General features: G+C 42.0%; 1 protein-coding gene across 16 annotated transcripts in view; it reads right to left on the reverse strand.

The window, feature by feature from the left end:
* Window positions 1–27,012, reverse strand: part of prrc2c (proline-rich coiled-coil 2C) — a 67,741-nt gene continuing 40,729 nt past the window's right edge. For 5 of the 16 annotated variants that reach the window (XM_055642266.1, XM_055642267.1, XM_055642271.1 and 2 more), the window contains exons 18-36: window positions 26,520–26,674; window positions 25,266–25,656; window positions 23,749–23,834; window positions 21,978–22,184; window positions 20,592–20,846; window positions 18,689–18,781; window positions 18,063–18,164; window positions 14,114–14,300; window positions 13,108–13,308; window positions 11,460–11,581; window positions 10,596–10,732; window positions 8,869–9,103; window positions 8,654–8,755; window positions 7,870–7,980; window positions 6,914–7,123; window positions 6,658–6,779; window positions 4,553–4,676; window positions 2,806–3,039; window positions 1–1,384 (exon numbers count right to left, since the gene is read on the reverse strand). In XM_055642266.1, the coding sequence (XP_055498241.1) occupies window positions 1,121–1,384; window positions 2,806–3,039; window positions 4,553–4,676; window positions 6,658–6,779; window positions 6,914–7,123; window positions 7,870–7,980; window positions 8,654–8,755; window positions 8,869–9,103; window positions 10,596–10,732; window positions 11,460–11,581; window positions 13,108–13,308; window positions 14,114–14,300; window positions 18,063–18,164; window positions 18,689–18,781; window positions 20,592–20,846; window positions 21,978–22,184; window positions 23,749–23,834; window positions 25,266–25,656; window positions 26,520–26,674 (3,338 nt within the window). In that variant the 3' untranslated portion in view covers window positions 1–1,120. The remainder of the gene's footprint in view (window positions 1,385–2,805; window positions 3,040–4,552; window positions 4,677–6,657; window positions 6,780–6,913; window positions 7,124–7,869; window positions 7,981–8,653; window positions 8,756–8,868; window positions 9,104–10,595; window positions 10,733–11,459; window positions 11,582–13,107; window positions 13,309–14,113; window positions 14,301–18,062; window positions 18,165–18,688; window positions 18,782–20,591; window positions 20,847–21,977; window positions 22,185–23,748; window positions 23,835–25,265; window positions 25,657–26,519; window positions 26,675–27,012) is intronic. The other 11 variants (XM_055642282.1, XM_055642268.1, XM_055642280.1 and 8 more) reach the window with 9 other exon arrangements.

Consider the following 27,012-nt stretch of genomic DNA (forward strand, 5'->3'; position numbering starts at 1 on the left):
AACATTTCAGAGCTTATTTTATTAGTTATATAACCAAACCAAATTAATTGTAAATAAGATCGTACATATTTAATAGTGCGTTAACCCTGTACAAATGAAAAAAATTAAAGTATAATCTTTCTATACCAATATGGCTGTTAACTTCTGTACAATGCCAAACAAATACACAGTACAGATGGAATACAAAACTCAAAAACCAGACATCACAGCCAAGTTTTCAAAGAAAGCAAATTAAACTGACCGTCAAAACATGACTGACGGAAAGCAATTTTTCAGTGTCTCCTTTCCAGTGCCACCAGCCACGTGACAAAAATATACACCAATAAATCGTTCTCAGCTCAGACTTTGTGCCAACGTTTCTGTATACCAATAACAGCAATCCTCTAGATTTGTACCTTCATCAGAATCTATTTTTAAATCAATCCTGGTTAACATTTCTGTAATAAAAACATCTGTGCGGCTGGCACAGTTACTAATTAATGATTGATCATAAGCAAATAAACAAGATATCTTACATTCACGTGGTATTATACAATACATCCTACAACTAAAATGCTAGCATATAATCAAAAAAGGCAATATTAGACTTGTGATTAAAATGTCTTGCATAAACAATTGGAAATTAATAGGCTCAATACATGTTATTCACTGACTGCAGATTATTTTGTCCTTACTGTAATTAAGCTCATGAAAATTTTTAAATGATAAGTTTTTAAACAAGGATTAATTAATTCATTACCATAAAACCTGTAAAATGGTTAGCTTCCATTCACCGCCCTGTCCACGTTTACCTAGTTTCAGTGATTACCTCAAGAAAAAGAAATGTCACAAGTCAGACATTGCCTTTTCAAATCTTCAAGATTCAAACGTCAACACTAAATGTTCAGCAAAGGATTAGTTTACATATCTAGGATTCGCCACTGGTCAAAATATGATCTGTTCAAATCTACACGCTTTAAGATAGTTCAGCTTTCACTTCACTACTTCACGTCTCACTTTGTTGTTAAAGAAATGTTCACAATTTGAGCCCTCTACCTTCCTGCTCCCATCTCACAGAGAAGAGCCCCCATTACTGCCCGCGAGGTGCCCATGACACCCACTCACTACGTTCACCAGCAACTTAGGATTTTGTTTCTTCTGTCTTCACTGCTTGAGGTTTGATTGGTCCTGTTCGAACAGGCTTGGACACCACGGGCTGAGCCGGGACAGGCTTCTCCTCTACTTTCTCCTCTCTGGAGCCCGGGATGCCGGCCCCACTCTCAGCGCTTTTATTCACGTTGCCCTCGCTTTTGTGAGCCTTGCTCACCGGCTGCTTGATTTGCTGCTGCTGCTGGTCGATGAAGAACTTGTGGGTGGATTGAAGTACCTCAGCACGCTGCTTCGCCTGGAACGAGGAAAGGAACAATGAGAACTCTTATTCTGGATGAGAACAGCAGCCGCTCGCGAAAGCAGAGTGTGTGTGGGAGATCATGTCAAAGGAGCAGAATTTGGCCTTTCCAGTCTATTCTGTCATCCAATAATGGCTGCTCTATCTTTCCCTCTCAACCTCACTCTCCCCATAACCTCCAACACCCGCACTAATCAAGAACCTGTCAATCCCCACTTTAAAAATACCCAATGACTTGGCCTCCGCAGCCGTTTGTGGCAATGAATTCCACAGCGGGAGAGATGGGAAATATTAACAAAAAATACGTGAAACACTGGAGGAACTCGGGCAGCATCTGTGGAAGGAAAGGATAGATCGAGAGCTGTCTTCAGACTCATTTGTAGCAGTGGGGGAGACATCAGGAGAAGGGAGGTGGAGACAGGACAAAGCCTGACAAGTGACCAGTGTGTACAGGTTGGTGGAGGACCTGTTGGTGGAGGTCCTCCACGATGGAGTAAGTGACAAAGGCCAGAGATGAAAAGGTGTTAGATAAGGAAAAATGAGGAAGGAGAAAATAACATTGTTAAAGGTACGAGGAAGCTATTTCAATGTTAGAATTTGAGTGATAATGTTTAGGCAAACTGAATCATTAATTTGAGCAGTTTCCCCCCCCCCCCCCATACCATCCTCTTGGGCACAAAAAATGAACGTTAACCACCTCAATGATTAAACCAAAGATCAGACATTGCAAGAGTATATGGTCACAAAATATACAAGATAGTCACTGAGGATTTCTTGTGCTTGTTTTGTGCAGACTGCTACTCGATTTTAATATGCACATTAATTTTTAAGGTTTTAATGATTTCTGTATTAGAAAATGAGCAAGTAGACTATGAAAACACCACTGACACAAAAAGGTTGGTATCAGTTCCAACAATAAGGATAATTTAAACTGGGAATGTGCAATTTTTACAATGATAGTTAATTATTGTTAAGACTTCAGAGATGCAGCGTGGAAACTGGCCCTTCGGCCCATCGAGTCTGCGCCGACCAGTAATCACCCCCCGAACACTAGCTCTATCCTAGACACTAGGGCCAACTTACAATTTACAGAAGCTAATTAATCTACAAATCTTTGACATGTGGGACGAATTTGGAGCACCACAGGGAGAACGTACAAACTCCGTACAGATAGCACTTGCGGTCAGTATCGAACCTGGGTCCCTGACGTTGTAAGGAAGCAACTGCTGCTGCGCCAGTGTGCAATTCTATAAAGTAGCAGCTGTAACATGTATTATAGCTGAATTAAAGGACAAAGTAAAATAATATTTTTTCCTGTAATATCCATCAACCACACTTCATTTCCAAGAAGACTAGTTGCATTAAGTGACGTTTTCAATTATAGATATGACTTTCACATAACTGCCAACAGTGCTAACCTTCAAATCCTGCTCAGCCATCATAGCAGCTTGGGCCTGGTTTCCACGGATGCCCTGGGTGTGGGCTGCAGGAACCCTTGGTGTGTGTTGAGGACGGTTGTGGACGATGATACCCGTGGTCATTTGAGATTGCATCTGATTTGTCAGAGGCATTGGAGGTCTCTGTACAGGAGCCGAGAAGGTGTTTCCATGGGGTCTCACCAATGGAGGGACCAGATTAGGTTGGGAAAGCATCTAGTGAAAACAATCAGAATGGAATGTAATTCCCCATAGCATCTACACACTGCAGTTGCATTGCAGCTGGCACCAAAGTTTTTTTTAAAAACAGTGGAATGCTACATAAATAAAATGACAATAAAAATGAAGGCAAAGGAGGAATTCTTGCATCAGTTGCATTTTTTTTCAAGGCGGAGAAGATGAATAGGGTAACGATTGGGGATTTTGATATAGTCCATGCTTCCTAATTTGCACATGGCAGGAGGCAAGGTGGTAAATCAACCAGGGTTTTGGCTATTGAACCGTTTCATCTTATCTCTTGGTGGTCAGATGGATTTAGAATTTGGGGTACTCGCTCAAATGGCCCATAAACTGTCAAATGGCCCATAAAGTGTTCACAAACACAGGAAGAACGGCCATGAGCCTGGCCCATACCTGTCATCTCCATATTATTGGGCAATGCTGTTATGCACTCTGGAAACATTAGATGTAATTCTAGAAAACAAGACACTTAAAGCTCAAATTGTAGTTAGATGGTTTAAATTCAAGATATAGCGCTGCCTGGAGGCATACAAAAACAAATGATAGTTTGCCTGTTTATTCAACCATTTTCTCTTTATGATTAATATACAACAGATATCACTTACAATGATAATCAGCAGAGTTCGAACCTTGAAACAAGCACGGTTAGGTTTCAGGATTTAAGGAATAACGTTCATAAGTTATTGTAGTAGAATTAGGCCATTCGGCCCATTTAGTCCAAATGACTTTCACAGAAGTCAGTCACTGTGCCATTCATCATGGCTGATCGATCTTTCCCCCTCTACTCCATTCTCCTGCCTTCGCCCCATAACCCCCGACACCCGCACTAATCAAGAAACTGTCAATCTTCGCCTTAAAAATACCCAATGACTCGCCCTGCAATTAATTTCAGATTCACCACCCTCTGGCTAAAGAAATTCATTATCATCTCCTTTCCAAAGAGGTACATGATTTTATTCTGAAGCTATGACCTCTGGTCCTAGACTCTCTCACTAGTGGAAACATCCTCTCCACATCTATTCAACCCAGGCCAGAATAAAGCTAAACAAACAGATTAGGTCCAAAAACTGGTCACAAAGAGTGAAAAATAAGGTCACTAGCAACATCTTACCAGCTCAGTATGATTTTAAAGTATTAAAACTCTACAAAGTAGTCATGCGATGGATAGTTGGCAGGTTTTAAGGTTAATTTTCAGTAAGAAATTCAATCTTAAAGATTTTATTTCATATGTTTGAGAAAAATGCAAAGTGGAAAGAAAATTCATTATGAAGGTAGACAAAAATGCTGAAGAAACTCAGCGGGTGAGGCAGCATCTATGGAGCAAAGGAATAGGTGACGTTTCGGGTCGAGACCCTTCTTCACACTGACTTATCTTTTACGCTTACTTCAAACATGCTAAGACTTTGCTGTCATCTTAAAACGTGTGAACTGAAAGGAAATGGCAACAGAGATATTAGCCGAAGCTCGAGCCTGCAATTGAAACACGTACCTGTGGTGGAAATTGTGGGGGGTAAGGCTGGGCTATCCGAACTCCAGCAGCAGTAGAAAACTGTTTCTGATAGACCATGTTGTTGATCTTGCTAGACTGGCTGTTGGGGCTTGTGGAGCTCGCTCTAAAGATGAAACAAAAAAAAAATCACAATATTCACTGCAAGTTCATCAAATGATTTGTCTTTTACCTTGGAATGAAATCACAGTTCTGTCAAATAGACAATAGGTACAGGAGTAGGCCATTCGGCCCTTCGAGCCAGCACCGCCATTCACTGCGATCATGGCTGATCATCCACATTCAGTACCCCGTTCCTGCCTTCTCCCCATATCACCTGACTCCGCTAACTTTAAGAGCTCTATCAAACTCTCTCTTGAAAGTATCCAGAGAATGGCCTCCACTGCCTTCTGAGGCAGAGAATTCCACAGATTCATAACTGGGTAAAAAAGTTTTTCCTCGTCTCCGTTCTAAATGGCCTAACCCTTATTCTTAAACTGTGGTTCCTGGTTCTGGACTCCCCCGACATCGGGAACATGTTTCCTGCCTCTAGCATGTCCAATCCCTTAATAATCATATGTTTCAATACGATATCCTCTCATCCTTCTAAATTACAGAGTATACAAGCCCAGCCGCTCCATTCTATCAACATATGACAGTCCCACCATCCCGGGAATTAACCTCGTGAACCTACGCTGCAAGAATGTCCTTCCTCAAATTTGGTGACCAAAACTGCACACAATACTCCAAGTTTGGTCTCACTAGAGCCCTGTACAACTGCAGAAGGACCTCTTTGCTCCTACTATGACTTTGTTTGCAACTCTAATATAGCTGCCGTAATACAGGCCGTAATCTGTACAATTTTATACACCTCTAGGATCACCCCTTGGCTTCCTGTGCTCCAAGGAATAAAGTCCTAGTCTTCTCAATCTCTCACTGTCACTCAGGCCCTGACAACATTCTCAAATCTGCTCTGCACTCTTTCCAGCTTGATGCCGTCTTTCCCAGAACAGGGAAGTTATGGGAAAGTAAATCACAGTAACTAGTCAATTTTCAGAAATTCATTTAGTCATCTGTTAAATTCCATGACTATGCCTCGCTACAATGCATCTAAAGATCCCAAGATGCTGGGTATTGTGTGGTAAAGTTACAGGTTAAAAAACTAGTTGGTTTCTATGGACAAACACATTGACAATTACATCCTCAGACCCATTACAGCAAATTAATAAAACTCCTGACATTTATGTAGCACCGTTAAGGGAGACAAATATGCACAGGAACACTGCAGGGAATGTGGTGGCATGAGGAGATTAGGCCGACAGACAAAAGCTTGGTTGAAGCAGTCTTACAAAAGGGACCCAGAGTTGTAGCAGGGCGGAAGAAATGAGGCGAGTTAAAGAAACAGGGAACAAAACATCTAATTACTAAGACGTTTGGGAACTGTCAAGTCCATTTAGATCAGGCAAGATTAAAGATTGCCGTGTTTGGTTTGAGCTTGTTTGGAGAGTAGGAGATAGGAAGAGTCAAATTCAGGAGTCAAAAATATTTCAGGACCAGGGACAATGAAGGCAGGCAAAGTTAAGGGAGGGATGATGACAGGCTTGAAGGGGGTTTGAGGGTCAGAAATTCAACATGGGGACAACTGTACCAGAAGCTCAGTCCAGCCGATGAGCTGCGGAATCAGCAGCAAGCTGAAGGGCCTGTCCCACTTACTGATTTTTTTCGGCGACTGCTGGCATCATTGACTGACGTATCAGGTCGCCGAAAAATTTGCAGCGTGATGACATAATGACACGCGGTGTATTTTCAAGTTTTGCAACATTTTTTTTGTCGCCGCTGGATTTTGAAATGTTCAAAATGTTTTGGCGACACTGATATGACGCCGGCAGTCGCCAAAAAAAATCGGCAAGTGGGACAGGCCCTTAGACAGTGGACTTAAACATACTTGGGCTTGTCGACTTCAACATGTTCCTCCAGCAAAAGAAAAGTGTAACTGATTTTGAATTGAATGCAGGAAAATAATATTTGGGTAGAGAATGTGTGGTGGCCGTGATGGCAGTAATGTAATGTGTTACATCATCATTTGCCCCAGTACGTATAGAATTTACCTGAATGGACTGGAGGTTGGTGTGATACTTCGCACATTGATCGGTGGGGTACCCGGCTTCACGTCCACACTACATCCATAAGGCTTTAGATCCATCTCTGCCATCTGAAACACAAAGTTCCACTTTCACCCACGCATCATAAGCTAGTGCAAGAGAATTCCCCCCCCCCCCCCCCCACCCCCCCAGTAAAAAACTTTCCAAAATGAATGTTACATTTTATGAATCAAAAACAACGAGTAACTCTTCATTTCTCTACCTTCCCCGCTGCAGAAATCATGCCAGCCTGCGTCCCTGTGGCAATCAGCCCTCTGTAAGGTTGGTTCATCTGCGCAGGCCTACTGAGGTTGTGGGCCTGCGCTGGGTTGTGTTGTAGAGGTTGCATGGATTGGGGCAAAGCAATTAAAGGTTGCCCCGCTGATCCAAAGTTGGATAAGGAAAGCTGCGAACCTGGTAGGGGCAATGTCACCTGGGGATACAAACGAACAAAGTTAACAGCAGAACTGAAAAGCTCCTTCACCATTTTTACTGACACTCTCAACAATCATTGCTTCACTTGGGTAGTGACAATAGTGAAGCGAACAGCATTCAATTAGTTACAGGCACTTCCCCCAAAGGATATTGGGAATTCAGAGGACCAGTTCTGTGGCTCCGGCAGTGAACCCCTCATTGCCGACCACTGAATATGTTGGGAGCCTGGCCTCCAGGTTGATGGGGATAGACAGATCTTTGAGATGAGAGCAAATAAGAAAACGGAAGCAGTCAAATTATCAGCAAGTAGACGATTAAAGGCGGCATTCAATTTTAAAGGACTGGACAGAGAGGATGCTGAGAGGTTGTTTCCACCAGTGGGAGAGTCACGGACCAGAGGTCATAGCCTCAGAATAAAAGGACGTTCCTTTAGAAGGGAGGCGAGGAGGAATTTCTTGTGTCAGAGGGTGGTGGATCTGTGGAATTTATTGCCACAGAAGGCTGTGGGGGCAAAGTCAATGCGTATTTTTAAGGTGGAGATTGATCGGTTCTTGATTAGTATGGGTATCAAAGGTTAAAGGGAAGAAAAGATAGATTAGCCGTGATTGAATGGCGGAGTAGACTTGATGGGCCGAATGCCCAATTCTGCTCCGACAACTTATGAAAATGTTAAGTATAACCCACTATGAAAAACATTTTGATGATTTAGATGCACACAGAAAGACACCCGAAACTTTTCTTTACCTGTTGCAGAGCAGCATTGGGTGACTGAGCTGTGCTATAGTAGTTACTTTGGCCAGGTTGTTGAACCTGACCTGCAAAAAGGTTGGACGGCTGAGTTAGACCCGGTCTTGCCTACACAGAAACATGGGAGTTCAAGTTAATGTCAAGCACATTAGCAGAAGGAATATCCAAACAGTACAATCTTTTTAAAATTCAATGGTTTGAAGGGAATTCCATTTAAAAACTGGATGGCTTCTGACCCACACACCAACATTCATTAACTCAATCCTGGAAAATTCAATGTGTTTATTTCAACAGGAACCAAGTCTTCCAGGAAATGGAAAGAAAAGTAAATGGTGGGAAAAATAATCAAAATGGCCGCATCTATATATAAAGGAGAGTACATTGTCGGGGGGGGGGGGGGGGGGGGGGGGGGGGGGAAAGAATGGGTCATATGGAGCTATAGGAATCAGAGAAACGAAGTAAAAGGCAGCACTGTTATAGGCCGAGCTAAAAAATAAAGCATGTAGTGGGAGGAGCAGGAATGGTGCCTTTTATTGATGAAGAACATATTGGAATGTATTCCTGCTGGAGTCAGGTCTTAAGAGTATAAATTGGGTGGCATCTTTGCCCCCAAATGCATATTCGACCCATTTTACTTCAGCTTGTGTTCTCATACAGGACAGGGATGAAACATAAGCCACGAGAAGAAAAAAAATCAAACCAACACAATTTTATGAAGTTTTCCAATTAAGTTAACAATACAGAATACATTTTAAAATATTTCTTTAGAGGGAGTACTTACTTTCCTATGAAATTGTTGAAAGGTATGGTAGCATATATTGTAGTTGCCTGCATCAGCTTCTCCTGTTCTCAGACCCTGCACATGCCACTGATTAGAGTTCCCCTTTAAAAGCAGACCCATGCAACACTTTTGATAATTGCAGACTGAAAAATGTTTCAATGCAAACAATATTGCCCTTAGCATCGTTAACTACCGCGGACATTGTTTGAACGTACCTGTATCAGATGAGTGTCTAGAAGTTGAGATCCACCAAGGCCAGAACCCTGACTTAAAGCATGCTCATAAAGGATGGGGATATGCTGTGGGTTGGATGTCTGTTGAAAAGCCAGGCCCGACTGGGCTTTGGCTAGATCTTGGGCCTGAACTGCCGAGAAGTTGTGCAAGGCAGCGCTCGAGAGGACCACAGGGGATGGCTGCGACATGTTGCTTTGTAGGAAAGCCTGCTGAGTCCTGTAAGATGCAAAGTGGAGAAGCTAGTCAATAAAACTACAACAAGAGATGCGTTCCCAAGTAACCTGTAGACAACAGGTTTTAGGAAGGATAGACACAAAGTGTTAGAGTAAGTCAGCGGCTCAGGTCGCATCTCTGGACAAAGAGGATGGGTGATGTTTCCAGTCGGGACCCTTCATCAGTCTGAAGAATGGTCCCGCCCTGAAATGTCACCTATCCTTTTTCTACAGAGATGCTGCCTGTCCCACTGAGTTACTCCAGCACATTGTGTCTATCTTTGGTATAAACCAGCATCTGCAGTTCTTTGTTTCAAAGTTTTAGGAAGGGGCATAAATTAAACCAAGAATTTAAATTATATCAAGTAAATCTTTTGGGGAAATTTAAAAATAAATTTAAATAGACAATAGGTGCAGGAGTAGGCCATTCGGCCCTTTGAGCCAGCACCGCCATTCAATGTGATCATGGCTGATACCAGATTAGAAATAACCAGACTGAAATATCTAAACGGGAGTTATCATGCAAGTTTAGGTATCAACATTATGCGCATTAACCTGTTGATTCAACTGAGTAATTCTGAAGGGTCCCGACCTGAAAAATCACCTATCCATATTCTCCAGGGATGCTGCCTGACCCGCTGAGTTACTCCAGCGCTTTGTTTCTTGATCCAACTAATGGAATCCTATTCTGGCGATCAGCAGGAATTTTGAATGCTTCAAACATTTGCAGAAATTTAACTGGATTTCTTGCCCCCACCCCCACCCCCCCATAGGATGGAAATGTCTGAAACTGGAGGGCATAGTTTTCAGGTGCGGGCCAAAGTTTAAAGGAGATGAATGGGGCAAGTTTTCCCCCTCGCCCACAAGAGGGCGACGGGAGCCTAGAACACAATGCCTGGGGTGGTGGTGGAGGCAGGTACGATAGTGGTGTTTAAGAGGGTTTTTGACAGACACGGATAGGAATGGAGGGATATGGATCATGTGCAGGCAGAGATGATTAGTTTGACTTGGCATCATGGCTGGCAAGGACATTGTGGGCTCTGACTTTTACTTTAGAGATATGGCGAGGAAATAGGCCCTTCGGCCCATCGAGTCTACTGCAATCAGTGATCCCTGTACACTAGCACTATCCTACACACAAGGGACAATTTACAATTTTACCAAATCCAATGAACCTACAAACCTCTACATCTTTGGAATGTGGGAGGAAAGCGGAGCACACCGAGAGAAAACCCCCGCGGTCACAGGGAGAACGTACAAACTCCGTACAGACAGCACCCTTAACCAGGATCAAACACGGGTCTCTGGCACAGTAATGCAGCAACTCTATCGCTGTGCCACCATGCCGCTCTAATCTTCTCCCGAGATGCTGCCTGACCCGCTGAATTATTGTGCGTAGTGTTCCGTTTAAATCCACGAAGAATTTTTGCACTTGATATCAAAGATAAACATACAACTGTAATAAAACAGCCTGAGGCGTTTGGCAGCAGCTTTACCTAAATGGTTGCAGGGATGTGCTGAACATTTCCTGGGCCTGTGAAACAGAAGGGCCTCCTCCTAAGCCGAGTGGGGCCTGAGGCTGTCCAGGAATCGGTGCATATATAGGAATGGAGATCTGTTGAACTGTAGTCGCCTGAAGCAAAACATCAAGGAAAATGGTCAGTTCAAGAAAATTCACATCAAAGCTCAGTTTTTCTGTGGAAAGAATATTCTGCTGTTTCAGCCTGTCAAACTTAATTGGCCACAAATTCATTAGAACACGTTACTAAGAAGATTTGTCAATTTTGGAAATTTGTTCCTACTTTGAATGTAATTTATAACTGAAAGCATTGTTCCCAAAAGATCATACTCCACTAAATTATAAATTAACCCAAGACAACCAAACATTGAAAGACGCAAAGTGCGAGAAAACTCAGCGGGTCGGGCAGCATTTCAGGAGAACATGGATAGGTGACATCCAGGATGGGGGGGGGGGGGGGCTCCAGGGTTGTTCTCCAGCGACCCGCTTAGATATTCCAGCACTTTTATATCTTTTGTTTTGTAAAACTCACACCGGCAGTTTCTAAAGCCAATCATTACGCCAATGATAAGTCCAGCAAGGTAATGACCAATTGGCAATTTGGAAATCAGAACAAAACTTGCAATCCACTGCCGATCATTCCCTTGAAGACTAACGCCCAAATGAAAAGGCCTCCAACAAGGCCCTGATCTGCCCTCTAGTGTGGACGAGTAAAAGTTAAACTGGGGTTTCAATTAATAAAATGTCAGGCTACTTCCTCCTTTAGCAGACTGGAATTCAGTAGCTTACCCAAACTGAATACCAGAAACAACCAAGCAATTCTGAAAATGCAAAACCTTACTTGAGAAGGCCCTGCCTGGTAGCCTTGCTGTTGTGCCAGAGTTGGAGGAGCCAAACGAGGATGCTGTGTGCTGAACAAATGGCTGGTATCCATATAAAAGGTTGGGATTTGTGCTGTAGGCTCTTTAAACCAAATTGAAAATATTTTCTTTATTACATCTGTACTTAACACAGTATAATTTGAAAACAAGACAAACAAAAGTAAGAAACAGCAGCGTAGAAATTTATTTTTGATCACGTGCACATTTATAGTAGTTACGCTTCCCAAATTTGGTTCCATATGATTGCCATTACCAAGTGTTGTATAAGTTACAGTGAATGAACATTAACTTCATTGAATGAATCAAATCAAGAAAAGACGCTATTGCATATTGAAAACACGGCTGCTGCATTGAAGATCACGCGGAAATAAAACTACAACCCAGAGGTCAGTATGCTAATTGACAACCATGCCACAGTACAGCTTTCATGTCAGATGCAGCATCAATTGGACTATCCAATTTAGAACACAAAGTGTTGGAGTAACTCAGCGGGTCAATCAGCACCTGTGGAAGACATGCCCGAGCTGAAACATCACCAATCCATGTCCTCCAGAGGTGCTGCTTGACCTGCCGAGTTACTCCAGAACTTTATGTTCCATGCAAGATTCCAACAATTCTTGGCTGCATCTAAGGGGTGGAGGTAGAGCCACAGCGTTACAGCTTCAGAGACCCGGGTTCAATCCTGACTATGGATGCTGTCTGTACGGATTTTGAACGTTATTCCTGTGACCATGTGGATTTCCTCCGGTTTCCTCCCACAGTCCAAAGATGTACAGGTTTGTCGGTTAATCGGCTTCGGTAAAAATTGTAAATTGTCCCTAATGTGACGGAATGGTGCTAGTGTACAGGGTGATGGCTGGTTGGCACGGACTAGGTGGGCTGAAGGGCCTGTTTCCATGCTGTATCTCTAATGTCTAAATGCTGCAATTTCTTGCTATGTCAGAAATACAGCAGAAGCCCTGGTCTTCATAAACTAATGACAAAATTGCAACTACAAAACGACATTAGTGTTGATTGAAAGATACAACATGGAAACGGACCCACGGACTCCATACAAACCATTGATCACACGCTCTCACTAGTTCAATGCTATCCCACTCTATACGCATTAAAGGCAATTTTACAGAGACCAATTAACCCACAAACATGCATGACATTGTGATGTCGGAGTGAAGGAAACCCCACACAGGGGTTCACAGGGGGAGTATGCAAACTCCATACAGACAGCACCCGTGGTAAGGACCGAACATGGACTCTGGCGCTGAGGCAGCAGCTCCACCAGCTGCATCACTGTGCTATCCTCGTGCACAGTTTCCTAACTTGACCTTAGTATCAAAGACTGATAAGTGGGCATGGGCTATGAGGATTTTCAAAGCACACAATTCTCTCATATCCTGGAGTAGGGTTTTAAACAAGCAGAAAAATCAGATTTGATTAGATTTAACAATTCCAATTAGATTTAACCCTTTTCTTTTGTTAAACAACACCATTTTCTAGTGACAAAGACAGGATAGCGCACTCTTCAAATGAAAACCCACATGCTTTTTATATTAAGAATCTTAATTGGCTCATAACCAAAAAGCATAGATTTAGATCATCATCACAAACCTGCTGCAGCTTGGGAGACATACACCTGTGGATTTGGTTGTTGAGGTATCAATGATGTTACGCAGCCTAACTGTGAGAAATGACTTGCAGGGGCCATATTGCTGCTTTGCAGTTGCTGAGGTTTGACTTTACAAATATTGGGTGGGTCAGAGGTGGAAGTTGCTTTAGTACTTAATGAGGAGGTGGTGTACGTCCCTGATCCTGTAGAGAACAGAGAAGACCACAATTATAACTAACCCCTGCGGGCTTACTTTCAGCAGTTAGCTACATTTATCAAAGGCATTATCAAGAAAAAAGTTTTATATAATATGCAAACCTGATTGGAAATTAGTTGAGAGAAACACAATAATTACACTGTCAATGTCTGAAGGGTCCTAACCCAAAACATAATCTATCCACGTTCTCCAGGAATGCTGCCTGACCCGCTGAGTTATTCCAGCACTTGTCTTTAATTACAATGTTAATTTGTGATTTATAATGAATTAAAAGTTGAGACATATCCTTTATTTAACCTAAATTCATTGAAAAGGAATACTTATGAGTTTAGTTTGCTGTTGTGTGTACTGAGGTACAGTGCAAAGCTTTTGTCGCCTGCTAACCAGTCTGCAGAAAGACGATACATGATTACAATCAAGCCGTCCACAGTGTACATACATGATACAGGGAATAACGTTTGGTGCAAGATAAAGTCCGATCAAAGAGGTATGAGGGCCTCCAGTGAGGTATATTGTAGCTCAGGACTGCTCTCTAAGTGTTGGTAGGATGGTTTAACAACTAGATAACAGTTGGGAAGAAACTGTCCCTGAATCTGGAGGTGTGCGTTTTCACACTTTTAATGTTAATTTTAGCTGATAGGAGGGGTAAGAAGAGGGAGTAGCTGGGGCACGACTCGTCCTTGATTTCACTGGTTTACAAATGACCGACAGGAGATAGGAATGATTTGCTGGTCACTACTTGTATTGTATAAGAAGCAATAATGTAAAGAGTGCTCTCATGCTGCCATTACCTGACAGGGATGTAGTGGGTGTGACGGAGGCTACTGGGATTGGAGGCATGGATGCGCTGGAGTAGGAGCTGTAAGTGATGCTGCTACTTCCATTACCGCTGCTGATTGACGATGCCGTAGAGGTCACTGGAGAGCTTTTATCTCCCACATTCTGCGAGTTCTCCCAGGCCTTCCGCGCACATTCCATCTTAAACAGAAAAAAAGATCCATTTTACTTTTTGCCGCATTCAAGATCAGATTTCCTTTCATTGTGGAAGCTAAAATTAATGGCACATATCAGTTTTAACATTCAGAAACCCAAATCATAATCTATTTATATGCAAGACTGGACAAAAATGATTTAAATTTGAAATAAGTGGATGATAACAGGGATTGAGATGTTAAGCAACAAAATGGGATATCTTGTGTGCAAAAATAAAGATTAATCTACCTTTAAAATCTTGTTGTTTTTTCATTCCTAATTTTTAATTAAGTGTTAGAATAACATGGAACAGCGACTAGTGGTAAGTGAACCCTGACAATGATACTCTATTACAACGGACATCAAAAACAATGATACTGTCAAAAACGCACCATGTTAAAGGTACCATCGTTAATGCTGGATTATTTAAATTAAACACAGCTAACATTCATTACATGCGTAAAAGCATTCAATGGTTTAAGCTTAAAACCTGTACAGTCATTTAAAAGTACTTTAGAAGCCTACATTTGAAAGATTTTCCTAAAATAGAACTTGCTACACTTTTTAAAAATTGAGACCTAAAAAGTCCAATTACCACAACATTGCCCACTTTTTCCAATTGCAAACGTTTCCACAAAACTGAATGGATAATTAATTCCCACTGTCTGGGACAATGCTACTTAATGTAGTTAAACGACAGCTTTGTATACAACCACTGTCCCACATAACCCAAGTCACTTAATGTGCAACTTAGCTGGTGTGTCTCTGTGGTTCGCTAGTTTTTGCTTTGAGAATTTTTCTACAAGGCAGACACTAGATTTCCTTTTTATCCAATACTCCAAACAATCTTGGCTAGCACTTAAAAGCCTTGAAATAGTTAAGCAAAGAGCTATACTATACAATAACTGTTTGTGCAATTTTAGGAAAGGACCAGTGGCATACTTTCCAACAATTAAATGAAGTTATTAATACCAACCAATTACACAATTTGATTGAAGAATTTAATGCACAAATTAACTCGAGGATCAACATGACCAAAAACAAATCAGTGACCTGTAATAAAGCCAGGGAACTCCTCGCGAGTGTTTAGACATTTGAAAACTATTTACATTTTTATACCAACTAACCAGGTACAAAACTGGAAAGCTATCAAAAGCCAATTATATCCTTAATTTGAAAAAACAAATGACAGCAGCAACTAGTAAGAGGAAATGTAACTATAAATGTGTGAATGGGAAGATTCATGAGAGGTGTCTTGGAGGTGAGGATGCTCCTTAACCTGCGGAGCATCTTGGACAATACAGCTCATGACATACTAGTCAACCTGAGGAGCACCTTCAGCAACAGACTGATTCCACCAAGATGCAGGACAGAACGTCACAGGAGGTCCTTCTTCCATCTGGCTATCAAAATGTACAACTCCTCTCCCTTCTGTCGTGCGTAGACTGACCCCCCCCCAAATCTTTGCACATCCCCAATCCTTTATGTATCTTGTGTTTTATGACTGTTGGCAGATGAATTTCCCTCCTGGGATCAATAAAGTTCTATCGTATAGGCTTATCTTGTCACCCTTCCCAGTTTGGGTGGTAGTACGCAACTTGTACGCAAATGAAGAATTACAGAAATGATTAACATTTTATTGTTGGGATCCTCTACACTACTAAATGAGCAAATTTGAGACTTGAAGCAAACACAAGTTATACTCTTATGTAATTGTAACTCAGCAAAATCAATAACCCCACTCTCACCATCGACGGCACCACTGTCTCCCCATCTCCCCAGGCCCGCAACCTTGGCGTGATCTTTGATTCCACCCTCTCCCTTGAGCCTCACATCCGCCATGTCATTAAAACCTCCTTCTTTCACCTCCGCAACATCGCCAAACTCAGACCCTCTCTCACACCTCCCGCTGCTGAAAGACTCATCCGTGCCTTCATCTCCTCCCGACTGGACTACTGCAACTCACTTCACCTTGGCATCAGCTCCACCTACATAAACCGACTCCAACTGGTCCAGAACGCAGCCGCCCGACTCATCACCCACACCAAATCCTGGCATCAAATCACTCCAGTCCTCAAACAACTTCACTGGCTTCCCATCTCCCACCGGATCACCTACAAAATCCTGGTCCTCACCCACAAAGCCCTCCACCATCTGGTCCCCCCATATCTCACTGACCTCCTCTCCTCCTACCAACCCTCACGGTCCCTCAGATCCACATCAGCCGGTCTCCTCTCCATCCACAAGTCCAACCTCCGCAGTTTTGGGGACAGAGCCTTCTCCAGGGCAGCTCCCAGGCTCTGGAACTCCCTCCCCCAACTGATCCGCAATTCCGTGTCCCTCACCATCTTCCAGTCCCGCCTCAAGACCCATCTCTTCACCTCTGCCTATCCTTAGCCCCACGTCCCCCTCCCTTTTCATCTGTGCTTGAATTGCCTCATATTGTGTTTTGAATTGAATTCTGTTTTTAATTTGTGTACTAGTGATGTCTCTACTATTTATTTCATTCCCCTTACATGTTTTTCCTCTACTTGCTAAATTTTTGTAAGGTGTCCTTGAGACTCTTGAAAGGCGCCCATAAATACAATTTATTATTATTATTATTATTATTATTGCTACTCCACCTTCACTTGCACCATTTATTATGAATGTAACCCAATGTAGAGAACGCATGAAAAAATCTGGCTCAATAGACACTGGATTATTAATAACCAAGAGCTGGTGAGTTCAAATTCCTGCATGACAATCAACACTGAACTTCAAAAACTCAACTTTGCCAAATTGTTTTAAAACCCCAAATGGTTTACCAATCAGCTTCATAGAGGATTTCTAGATTAGTGCAGATTCAGGGGTGATGGGGAGGCAGGAGATTAGGGTGGAGAGGGAAAGATAAATCAGCCATGATTGAATGGCAGAGCAGACATGATGGGCCAAATGGCCTAATTCTGCTCCTAAAACATATGACCTGGGAAGAAATTAACAAGGTAGAGGACAACTGCTTTCTCCATTCAGAGCAGGATTGCATTACATAAAGGATCCAAATTCCATCTGAAATGTTAATAGGCAGTTGTATATGTATTTGAAAAGGCCATGTTCAGGGTTATTGAACTTCTATCTCATACAGATAACAAAGGTATAATAATCTGAATGGCTCACCTCCCATGCTGCAAGATAATTAACCCCACAATGGGAATATATGATTTTATAACATGTTGAATTAGCAATTAAAAGCAAACAACTCTCAATCTTAATACTGGGTCAATTGCAAAGAGGATGCAGTGTTATTGTCAAATCTGTTCCACTTTAATCAGACTACACCCTTGGTATGCTTAGCTCTCCATTTGCTGCAGGTAAGCCACTTACGATCTTCGGAAAAGTTATTTCATGAACAGAACTGATGCCTCCTAACAATAGTTGATCTTATCAAATAATTCTTGAAGACAACACAGAAGCAAACTTCAAGGACTTTGTAGATGACTGTACAATACAGGTAAATCGATATCGCAGCCTGGAATACTCATGACCTGAAGGTATTTAACGTAGATTTGCTTTGCATGAAGTGCAGATTTCTGATCTTCAGTCATAAAGCATTACACCAGCGAAAATATTAAGGAGTAGCACCGTAGCAGATTATGACATTTTAATGGACATGGGAAATTCAGGTAGCGGTGATGGAAGGTAAAATGTAGGGTAAAACGATGTACAAATGCATCACACCCAGCTCTCTCCCTGCATATCAAAATACCCCTAGAGGGATCAGGTACATACCTTGAGGGTGAAGTCGACAGTGGCGGGAGAGACTGGTGTCAGGCTGGAGCTCTGTTGTAGAGTCTCCCTCCTGGGGATGGGAAGGGTGTGGGGCAGGGGCACCTGAAATGCAGGCAACACACATCACACTCTCACTGGAACTAGAAAGACTACAGTAACCAAAAAAAAGTTCAGAAAAATCCTAAACCATTACATTTAACATTACTGTAAGTATCTGTTTTTTGCTGTATTTACGCAAGAGGTCAGTGGTGATACTAAACAACGCAGCTTGCAAATACATCAGGTATAAATACATTAGGTTTTAGAAAAGGGCTTAGGGTGCAGAAATTTTTAAATTGCATTCCACCTGATTTAGTTCAAGCTAATCTTTAAAATAAGAGAACATAACAATTTAAAAGTTATGTGCAAATATAATCCGCTGCTATTGTGCGGATAAACATTCAGGACATTCCCATATTAAGAATAATACAGCCATTAACATTATACTTAACCTGGCAATGGGACCACCTACATGACACTGTTAAGCTTTAGTAATATTCAGCATGAAGCTAACCACTCAAGCGTTTGTGGTGAAACCTGACTTCAAAAAGCAGAACAAAACAAGTATTCTTTGTTCTGTTACTTACATTGCTGGCCAGCGATTCCTCTATTTTGCTATTGCCAGTTGACACTGAATCTGGCAGTGATGAGGATGGAGCTGTGTAATCAGTTATTGATTCCTACAATGTAAAGTTGATATATTCAGAACGTTGAAATATATTTTTGCTCTCACAAGAAGTATACAAATCATACAGCTTCAGGGTCCCAACCCAAAGCATCACATAGCCATGATCTCCAGAGATGCTGCCTGACCCGCTGAGTTACTCCAACACTGTCTTTTCTCTCAAGCAGACAGACTGGTTTTTTATGGTCCCAAATATTTTACATCAAATTATCCCCACACTTTGGAATCACGATAGGATAATTTCTGAACTAGAACAGAGTGTCTAACCTTCTCGTCCTTGTGCTTGGAGCTGTGGAGCTTCATGGACTAAAGTTTAAATCAATGCCTTTTTGTTGTTGATTTTTTCCATTCTGACACCAACAGTAATTGTGCACACAGATTTAAGTTACAAACAAAGTACTTCCATGAGTTAGGATAATATTAATCACAATAATGAGCAGAATCTACATATTAGCATGACAAACTGCATTGTTGGCGCATTCCATCCTTTCTGAGCCACTACATTGCAACATTACTATAAAGATATGTTTTTAGTTTTCTAAGAAATACTCATTTAAATGAATGTCAAGGACATAGTGATCCAACATAACAAAAGATAGTGGCCATTGACCCCCATCCATCACTCAATAAGGTTGGAGACCGTCAAAACCTTATCCCCAAGATTGAAAAAAAATCAAATACTAGAGGGCATCGCATTAAGGTGAGAGGGGCAAACTTTAAAGGAGACGTGTGGAGCAACTTTATATTTTACAGAGGGTGGTAAGTGCCTGGGATGTGCTGCCATACGGTTGGTGGTTGAGGCACATACCATAGTGGCATTTAAGGGGATTTTGGACAGGCACGTGGATATGCATGAAATGGAGGGATATGGATTATTCGCAGGTAGATAAGAGTCTTGGCGTCATGTTCGGCGCAGACATTAAGGGTCAATGGGCCTGTTCTTGTGCTGTACTGTTCAATAATCTATTTCAGTGCTATTTTTGGCACTATCGACATATTTATCAACCTTGAATATACTTAGCAACCGAGACACCACAGTCCCCTGGGGAGAGAATTCCCAAGATTCATTACCCTTTAGCCTGACCACACACGAGATCGCCTCTCAATGTAGTAAACTTGAAACACAAATTGCACCAATCTGCCCAATATTTCATCACAAGAGAGAACTTCCTTACCATGAAACAATCTGATGACCCCTAGTTGCACGTTGTCGAACAGAAGGATATCCTTCCTTAGGTAGGGAGACTGGATTTGTACAAAATATTACAGGTGCAGTCATACCAGGATCCCACCAAATTGCAGTATGATTCTTTACTCTTGTACTCAAATCCTCAAACTGGTGCACTATATTTGCATGCTCCCCCTGTGATCATGTGGGTTTCCTGTATGGGTTTGTAGGTTCATTGTAAATAGCTCCCAGTGTGTAGAGAATGGGGCATAACAGAGCTATTGTGAATGGGTGATCGATGCCTAAAGGCCCGTTTCCATGCTGTATCACTAAATGTAACTAAAGGTGTATGTATGCATTGCTTGTAATACCCATACATTCACTTTCAGCAATGCCTATACAAGACCACTGGATCCCTCCAATCACAAATGTATTTTAATCTCTCACATAATTAAAAAAAAGTGAATAATTTTTGTTTTGTTTTAATTACCTCACATGTCAATATTCAGTTCCATTAGTCCTGCCCCCCCCCCCCCCCCCCCCCCCCCCCCGAAGCCATTTTGCATTCTCAACTCAACTCAATGTCACTGACCAAACCATTTTTTTGTTTTATGGTCATTTTAAGCATTGACATTACCTTCGGATTTTCTTCAAATTCTGTTGCCGGCACGGATATCATGGTCTTTACCTCAGTGCCCAGTTCCGCCACCACATCAGCCTCTGGCGTCTCTGCATCTTCTGGACTCCCGACAGCAGCAGCATCCGCGGGATCTTCCTTTCCTTCTGCTTCAGCCTGCTGCACGTCTTTGGCTATCCTGTTCTTCAACGATCGCTCCTTACCAATGGGGCCAGGTTTATGTTCTTTGCTCTCCATTAGACTCAACTCTGGAAGCTACAAAAATAGACATGGAGGTTAAAGGTTAAACTTCAAAACATTCATTTCAACACGTTTCTAACTTTCTGTAAGTGCCAACAAGAATAGCAACCAGTAAATGAGTTTTAAGTCTCAGTTCTTACAAGTAACACTAAATCCTATGTTGTTTTCTATAATCAGATGGTAATTCAGAATATGCACACTTTATTTGACATACAATTCCTCAAACCTGAATGTGCAATTCAATAGTTTGTGAATTAATCTTTTACACTGTATATTGTAATACAAAAAAATCTGTATAAAATATATTATTCATCTGAATTTTACACTGCTTCAGTTTGCATGCTGGGTTTGCTAAGACTTTCCTTTCATAACTAACCTGCTTAAAAAAACATTTAAATTGAATGACTAACTGATTTCAACAGTGCATATAGTAGAGCTGCTGTTTCACAGCTCCAGTGACCTAGGTTCAATCGTGACCTCAGGCAATGCCTGTGTTGAGTCTGTACGTGCTCCCTCTGACCGCATGGGTTTCCTACAGTTGCTCAGGTATCCTACCACGTTTAAAAACTGCGCAGGTTTGAGGTGAATTGGTCATAGCAAATTGTTTGTGGCTGAAGGTCATATTTGGAGAGAGTTAATGGGAAGGCTGACTGAATTAGTGTAGGAAAGTTAGAGGTTAGCACGGTGGTGCAACGGTAGAGTTGCCGCCTTACAGCGACAGAGATCTGGTTCGCTCCTGACTACGAGTGCTGTCTGTACGGAGTTTGTATGTTCTCCCTGTAACCACGTGGGTTTTCCCCGGGTGCTCTGGTTTATTCCGACACTCCAAAGACATACAGGTTTGTATGTTAATTTGTAATATTTTCCCTAGCGTGTGTGTAGTTTAATATAGGTGCTCTGGTCGGTGAGCCGAAGGGCCTGTCCAGCACCTGCAGTTCCTTCCCACACAACTAATATGCAGCAAATATCAAACACACATAGTAATTGATGCTGAGCTCTTAATTACACAAAGCAAAGAGTGAAGCATGTGAATAGTTTGGCACTTGGTTTTCAGTTTACAGTTATCTCCCCCTTTGCCACAAATGACTGAGCTGACAGCCTGCAGGTTAAACTATTTTCCCCAATGGACAAGAGTCAAAGTTTCACCTTCTGAGCTTTGATTGGACCTGCACGAGACTGCTTCTGTCGCTGTTCTTTGGGCTCTGGCAAGTTGCTCTCGGCAGCCTTTTCTGTTGTGTTTACATCACTCTCTGTTGCAACATCAGTGGTAGCGGCAGTGCAGCTACTGTTTGACACAATTTGACCTGCCTCAATGACAAGATCAACTGTATCCTCTGGACTGGAAACCACTCCCTGCAAGAAAATGGGAAACATGGCTGATGCAGTAATGTAAATAACTGCTTGAGCAGCACATCCCACCAAGCATTGTAAAATATAAACCTTCATTCATCATTCCACTTTAGTTTTATCCACTTTAATGACACAAATTTAGATTTATCCAAGTCTTTAAAGACCAATTGATCAATTTCTTGTTGCTATTAAGAAACATTACAGGACAAATGACCCCTCCCAAAATAAGGCCCACCATATCTTAGAGGAGAAATAACTCTAAATGTTTGGAAAATTTCTGGGCTCCCCTTAAATCATAACCGTTCACTCATTGCAATAATGAAATAAAGCAACATTAATTTGAAGCACCTTCGTAAACGCACAAGTTTAGGTTGCATTTCTACGGGTGCAATTAAGATGATTGTTAGTGTTTTGCAAAGACAGTCTGAGGAGAATTGTATTGCAGGCACAAGAATTATATAACAATGATACACCCTGGAACAGAATTAGAATCATGAAGATTAGTAAGAAATGGTGCAATTTTCACCCTCTTGAAGTTTTCCCATTTAAGAATCAAAGTTAAAAACAGACTATTTAAAAATGCAGTAAAATGGTTTCCCAATGTCATGCCACCAATAAACTAACCGAGACAAAGTGATGGAAGAACTCAGCAGGTTAGAGTCAAAAGAGCACCCCTGACCCAAAACATTGCCCGTCTATTCCCTTGAGATGCTGCCTGACCGACCGAGTGCATCCGGCACCATGTTTTGCTCAAGATTCGGATGGCACAGTGGCACAGTGACAGTTGTTGCTTTACAGTGCCCGAGATCAGGGTTCAATCATGACTACGGGTGCTCGCTATCCAGAGTTTGTACGTTCTCCCTGTGACTGCGTGGGTTTTCTCCGGGTGCTCCGGTTAACTTCCACATTCTAATGACGTACAGGGTTGTAAGTTAATTGGCTTTGGTAAAATTGTAAATTATCTCAAGTGTGTAGGATAGTGCTAGTGCACAGGGTGATCACTAGACGTTGCTGACTCGGTGGGCTAAAGGGCCTGTTTTTGCACAGTATCTCTAAAGTTTACATTAATGGGAGTGCTAATACCGTGACATCAGAGATCTCTACCACACTTTGAGAATGCAATGACATTTCTGTGGGTGTGTTGCCCGAGGCAGTTTGTCTGCACTAAAGCATGGGCAGCAACTCCAATAAAACGCTAAATGTTTTATGTAAGAATGCGGGTATACCCACTGAAATGTCACACTTTCAGCCTGGAAATTGTATCGGTTCTTGTTAAGCATTTCAATTTTAACAGCAGGAGAGCTCTGCTTGTGAACAATTCTGGACAGGTCAACTGGGCATACAATCTTTTAAAAATAAGGCTCTGATGAATGGCCCCCCTCCACAAACCCCATCTAACCAGAAAATTCTCAGCATTTTCCATTTTTTTTTACAAGATGCTTCTTATCCAGTATGGATGAAGCTGTAAGCAGCAAGTTGCAGTTGGCAGCAGCAATGTAAATGGACTATTTAAATAGATTGCAGTTAAAATAAATCTTTTCATTGCTCTGCAAGTTATTTTACTTACCTCAGGTGATGGAGAAGATCCAAAAGATGTTAAAGGCTTATTCCATGCACTGACAGATGGAGGCTGTGGAGGACTAATAGGCGCCACTAGAAAAATTAAAACAGATTACACTTTTTTCTTTACACTCCAGACCCACTTACATTGGCCTAAGGCACGGATTTTCGCAATTTTCATTCATTTATAAATGCACAGGCACCGACAGATACTTATAGGATGCCACTGGCCACATCCTACCATTAAATCCTTGTCCGTTATTCCCATGCTCTCTTGCCAGCAGCCAATTTCCTCAGCAGGATAATTAATTGCCTTCAGCCCAAGTCTCTTGAAGGCTTTCGCAAACTCCTTCATGAACGGGAGGCACCAGTGACTTTGCAGCAGTTACTGCCTTATAGCGCCAGAGACCCAGGATTAATCCTGACCACAGGTACTGTTTGTACGGAGTATGTACATTCTCCCTATGATTACATGGGATTTCTCCGGATGCTCTGGTTTCCTCCCACGTTCCAAAGACGTGTAGGTCTGTAGGTTAATTGGCTTCTGCAAATTGTCCCTAGTGTGTAGGTTGCAAAAGTGGGATAACAGAACTCGTACGAGGGTGATCATCGTGGACTCAGTGGGCCGAAGGGCCTATTTCCACACTGTATCCGTAAAACTAAACATTTGAAATTACAAATTTATGAAGAGTGAATCCTGATAAAATGTGCTGTCTGTACGGAGTTTGTATGCTCTCGCTGTGACCGTGTGCGTTTTCTCCGGGTGCTCCGGTTTCCTCTCACATTCAGAAGACGTACAGGTTTGTAGGTTAATTGGCTTTGGTAAAATTATAAATTGTTCCTAGTGTGTAAGATTGTGCTCACTACATCTTGAAGATATGAGACTCGTCTTAGCAGGAAAATCAGAGCAATTTTTAAAGATATGGTCTCCTCTCATTGATTCATTACAAGCATAATATGGTGCAACGCAACTTCGGAAATAAACCGATTTACAGACAGGGTGATGGGTGTGGTGAGAAACGTAGTAGGTATATCAACGCGTTTTGGCCTTTTTTTTTGTTTTCTTTTTATTATTTTTCGTTTTTGTCTTTTTACTTTTTTTCTTCAAGTTTTTACTTATTCACTCTGCGACTACACTCTTTGGTAGTTTAGGGGTTTACACATTCACTAGCTCTTTCACTCTCTCTTTCTTGCTCTTTCTCTCTCTTTCTATTTCATTTTTGTCAAATTAAAATGGAAGATGTACAATAAATGTATTTTGTCATATGCCACGGTTTATAGTACTGTACATTGCTTCTAATAAAAATATTATTTAAAAAAAAAGATTGTGCTAGTATATGGGGATTGCTGGTCCGCACGGACTCAGTGGGCCGAAGGGCCTATTTCCGCACTGTATCTCTAAAGAATTATTAAATAAAGCTGTATGAAACCAGCGTAGATGCCTCCTGTGATTTTCAGCAAAAGGCAAAAAGGATGTCAGTAGAAACTAAATGACATGCCCACAGAAACACAACTTGTACTAACATTTTGTGGCGCTATCGGAAAGGTCAGCGGACGTATTAATCTGGTTGTTCCACAGCTCTGCTTCCAACGTGCTTTGCGCTTGGACTGGTGTGGAAACGGCACTCTCTGTGTTACTTTCTGCAGCGCAGCTTTCTCCTTGCACATTCGGTTCTTGTTCCTGTGCAGCTATTGGCGTCTCATTTGGAGTGACTGTCGGATCAGGTGATGAATCAGGAACTGGATCTGTGGTTGAAGCAACAGCCTGTTGCTGAGGCTGAGCCGGTGACTGAACTGAAGTAGGTGTCTGAGCCTGGGCCTGTTGTGCTACCTGCTGCTGCTTTTTTGCAAATCGTGGAGGCAATTTAGAATTTTGACCTCTTCCCTTCTCACTCGGATTCTTTTTGTTCCAGTTCTGCAAGAAATAAATACATTCCAAGTATAATTTTAACACTGCAAAAGCCATCATTTCAGACAGGACACCATTGCACAAAATTCTTCCCAGTTCTCTTCCACACCTCAGGTGTAGGATTCCTCCGGGTGCTCTGCTTTCCTCCTACGTTCTACGTTGCTACTAGTGTGCAGGAAATGGATAGGAACATGGGATAACATAGAACTAGTGTGAACGGGTGATCGATGGTCGGCGTGGGCCAAAGGGCATGTTTACATGCTGTATCTTTCTGCATCTCTGGAGTAAAAGGAACCTGAAGGAGGGTCCTGACCCAAAACGCTATCCATCGGTTTTCTACAGAGGTGCCATCCAACCCACTGAGTTACTCCAGCACTTTGTGTCTTGGTATAAACCAGCATCTGTAGTTCTTTTTTTTTTTTTACATTGTGTGTGCAAAAGTAATGTAGACTTGCAACAATAACAGAAGTGCGGGTTGAAATAGTGAAGACCGAGTTCGCAGATATAATTTAGAAAATATAGTGGTGGATAAAGCAAGATGGATTGAACGATTAGGAAACATAATGCCCACTTGGAAGGTGTGGATCACCTTGAAACAATGAATCTATTTAGTGAGGATGGATGGATAGAATTACATGAATAGGAGAGATATGGACCAAATACGGGCAGGTGGGACTAGTGTAGCTGGGACATGTTGACTGGTGTGGGCAAATTGGGCCGAAGGACCCGTTTCCACACTGTATCACTCTATGAGAAATAAATTCCGCAAGCTACCGGAATCGATAGAGAACTTAAACATCAAAGGTAACCTGTCGTGTATTCTCGGCATTCAGTTTTCACTGGAGCTGAATGCTAATTCGGTCTATTACCTGTACAACTTGCTCCTCTTTTTTTCTGCGTTCTTCATCCTGCAGCCGTTTTTGTTGCTTCTTAGACACAACTTCAGTGAATCCATCATCGACGGTGTTGCACTGGGAGTCTTCAACCGTTGTCACTTCTGGATGGTCATCAATGATCACCACACCTACAACAGCAAAGTAAAGAGCTAAAATTAACCACTTTGAATCGCATTTACAGTTCTCCAAAAGGCAAGCACAAAACTGCCAAAGCTCATGAATATCTATGGATAAGAACTTTTGCCATACCAGGATCTGGAAACTGCATTGCGCTGAAAACTACGAGCTCAGTCGACATCATGAGAAATTCAGCAAAAGCCAAGTTACGTGCTCACTGCCCTCCAGTTAAAACCAGCCAATTAATAACAGTTACTTAAGTACAACTCTCTCTTAGGGATGCCTTCCCCACAGAGAAAATCATCCACCACTTCAACTTTGGTATACCCAAAACTAAAAATTCAGATGA

This window comes from Leucoraja erinacea, chromosome 10 (assembly GCF_028641065.1).
Source record: "Leucoraja erinacea ecotype New England chromosome 10, Leri_hhj_1, whole genome shotgun sequence".
Lineage (NCBI taxonomy): Eukaryota > Metazoa > Chordata > Chondrichthyes > Rajiformes > Rajidae > Leucoraja > Leucoraja erinaceus.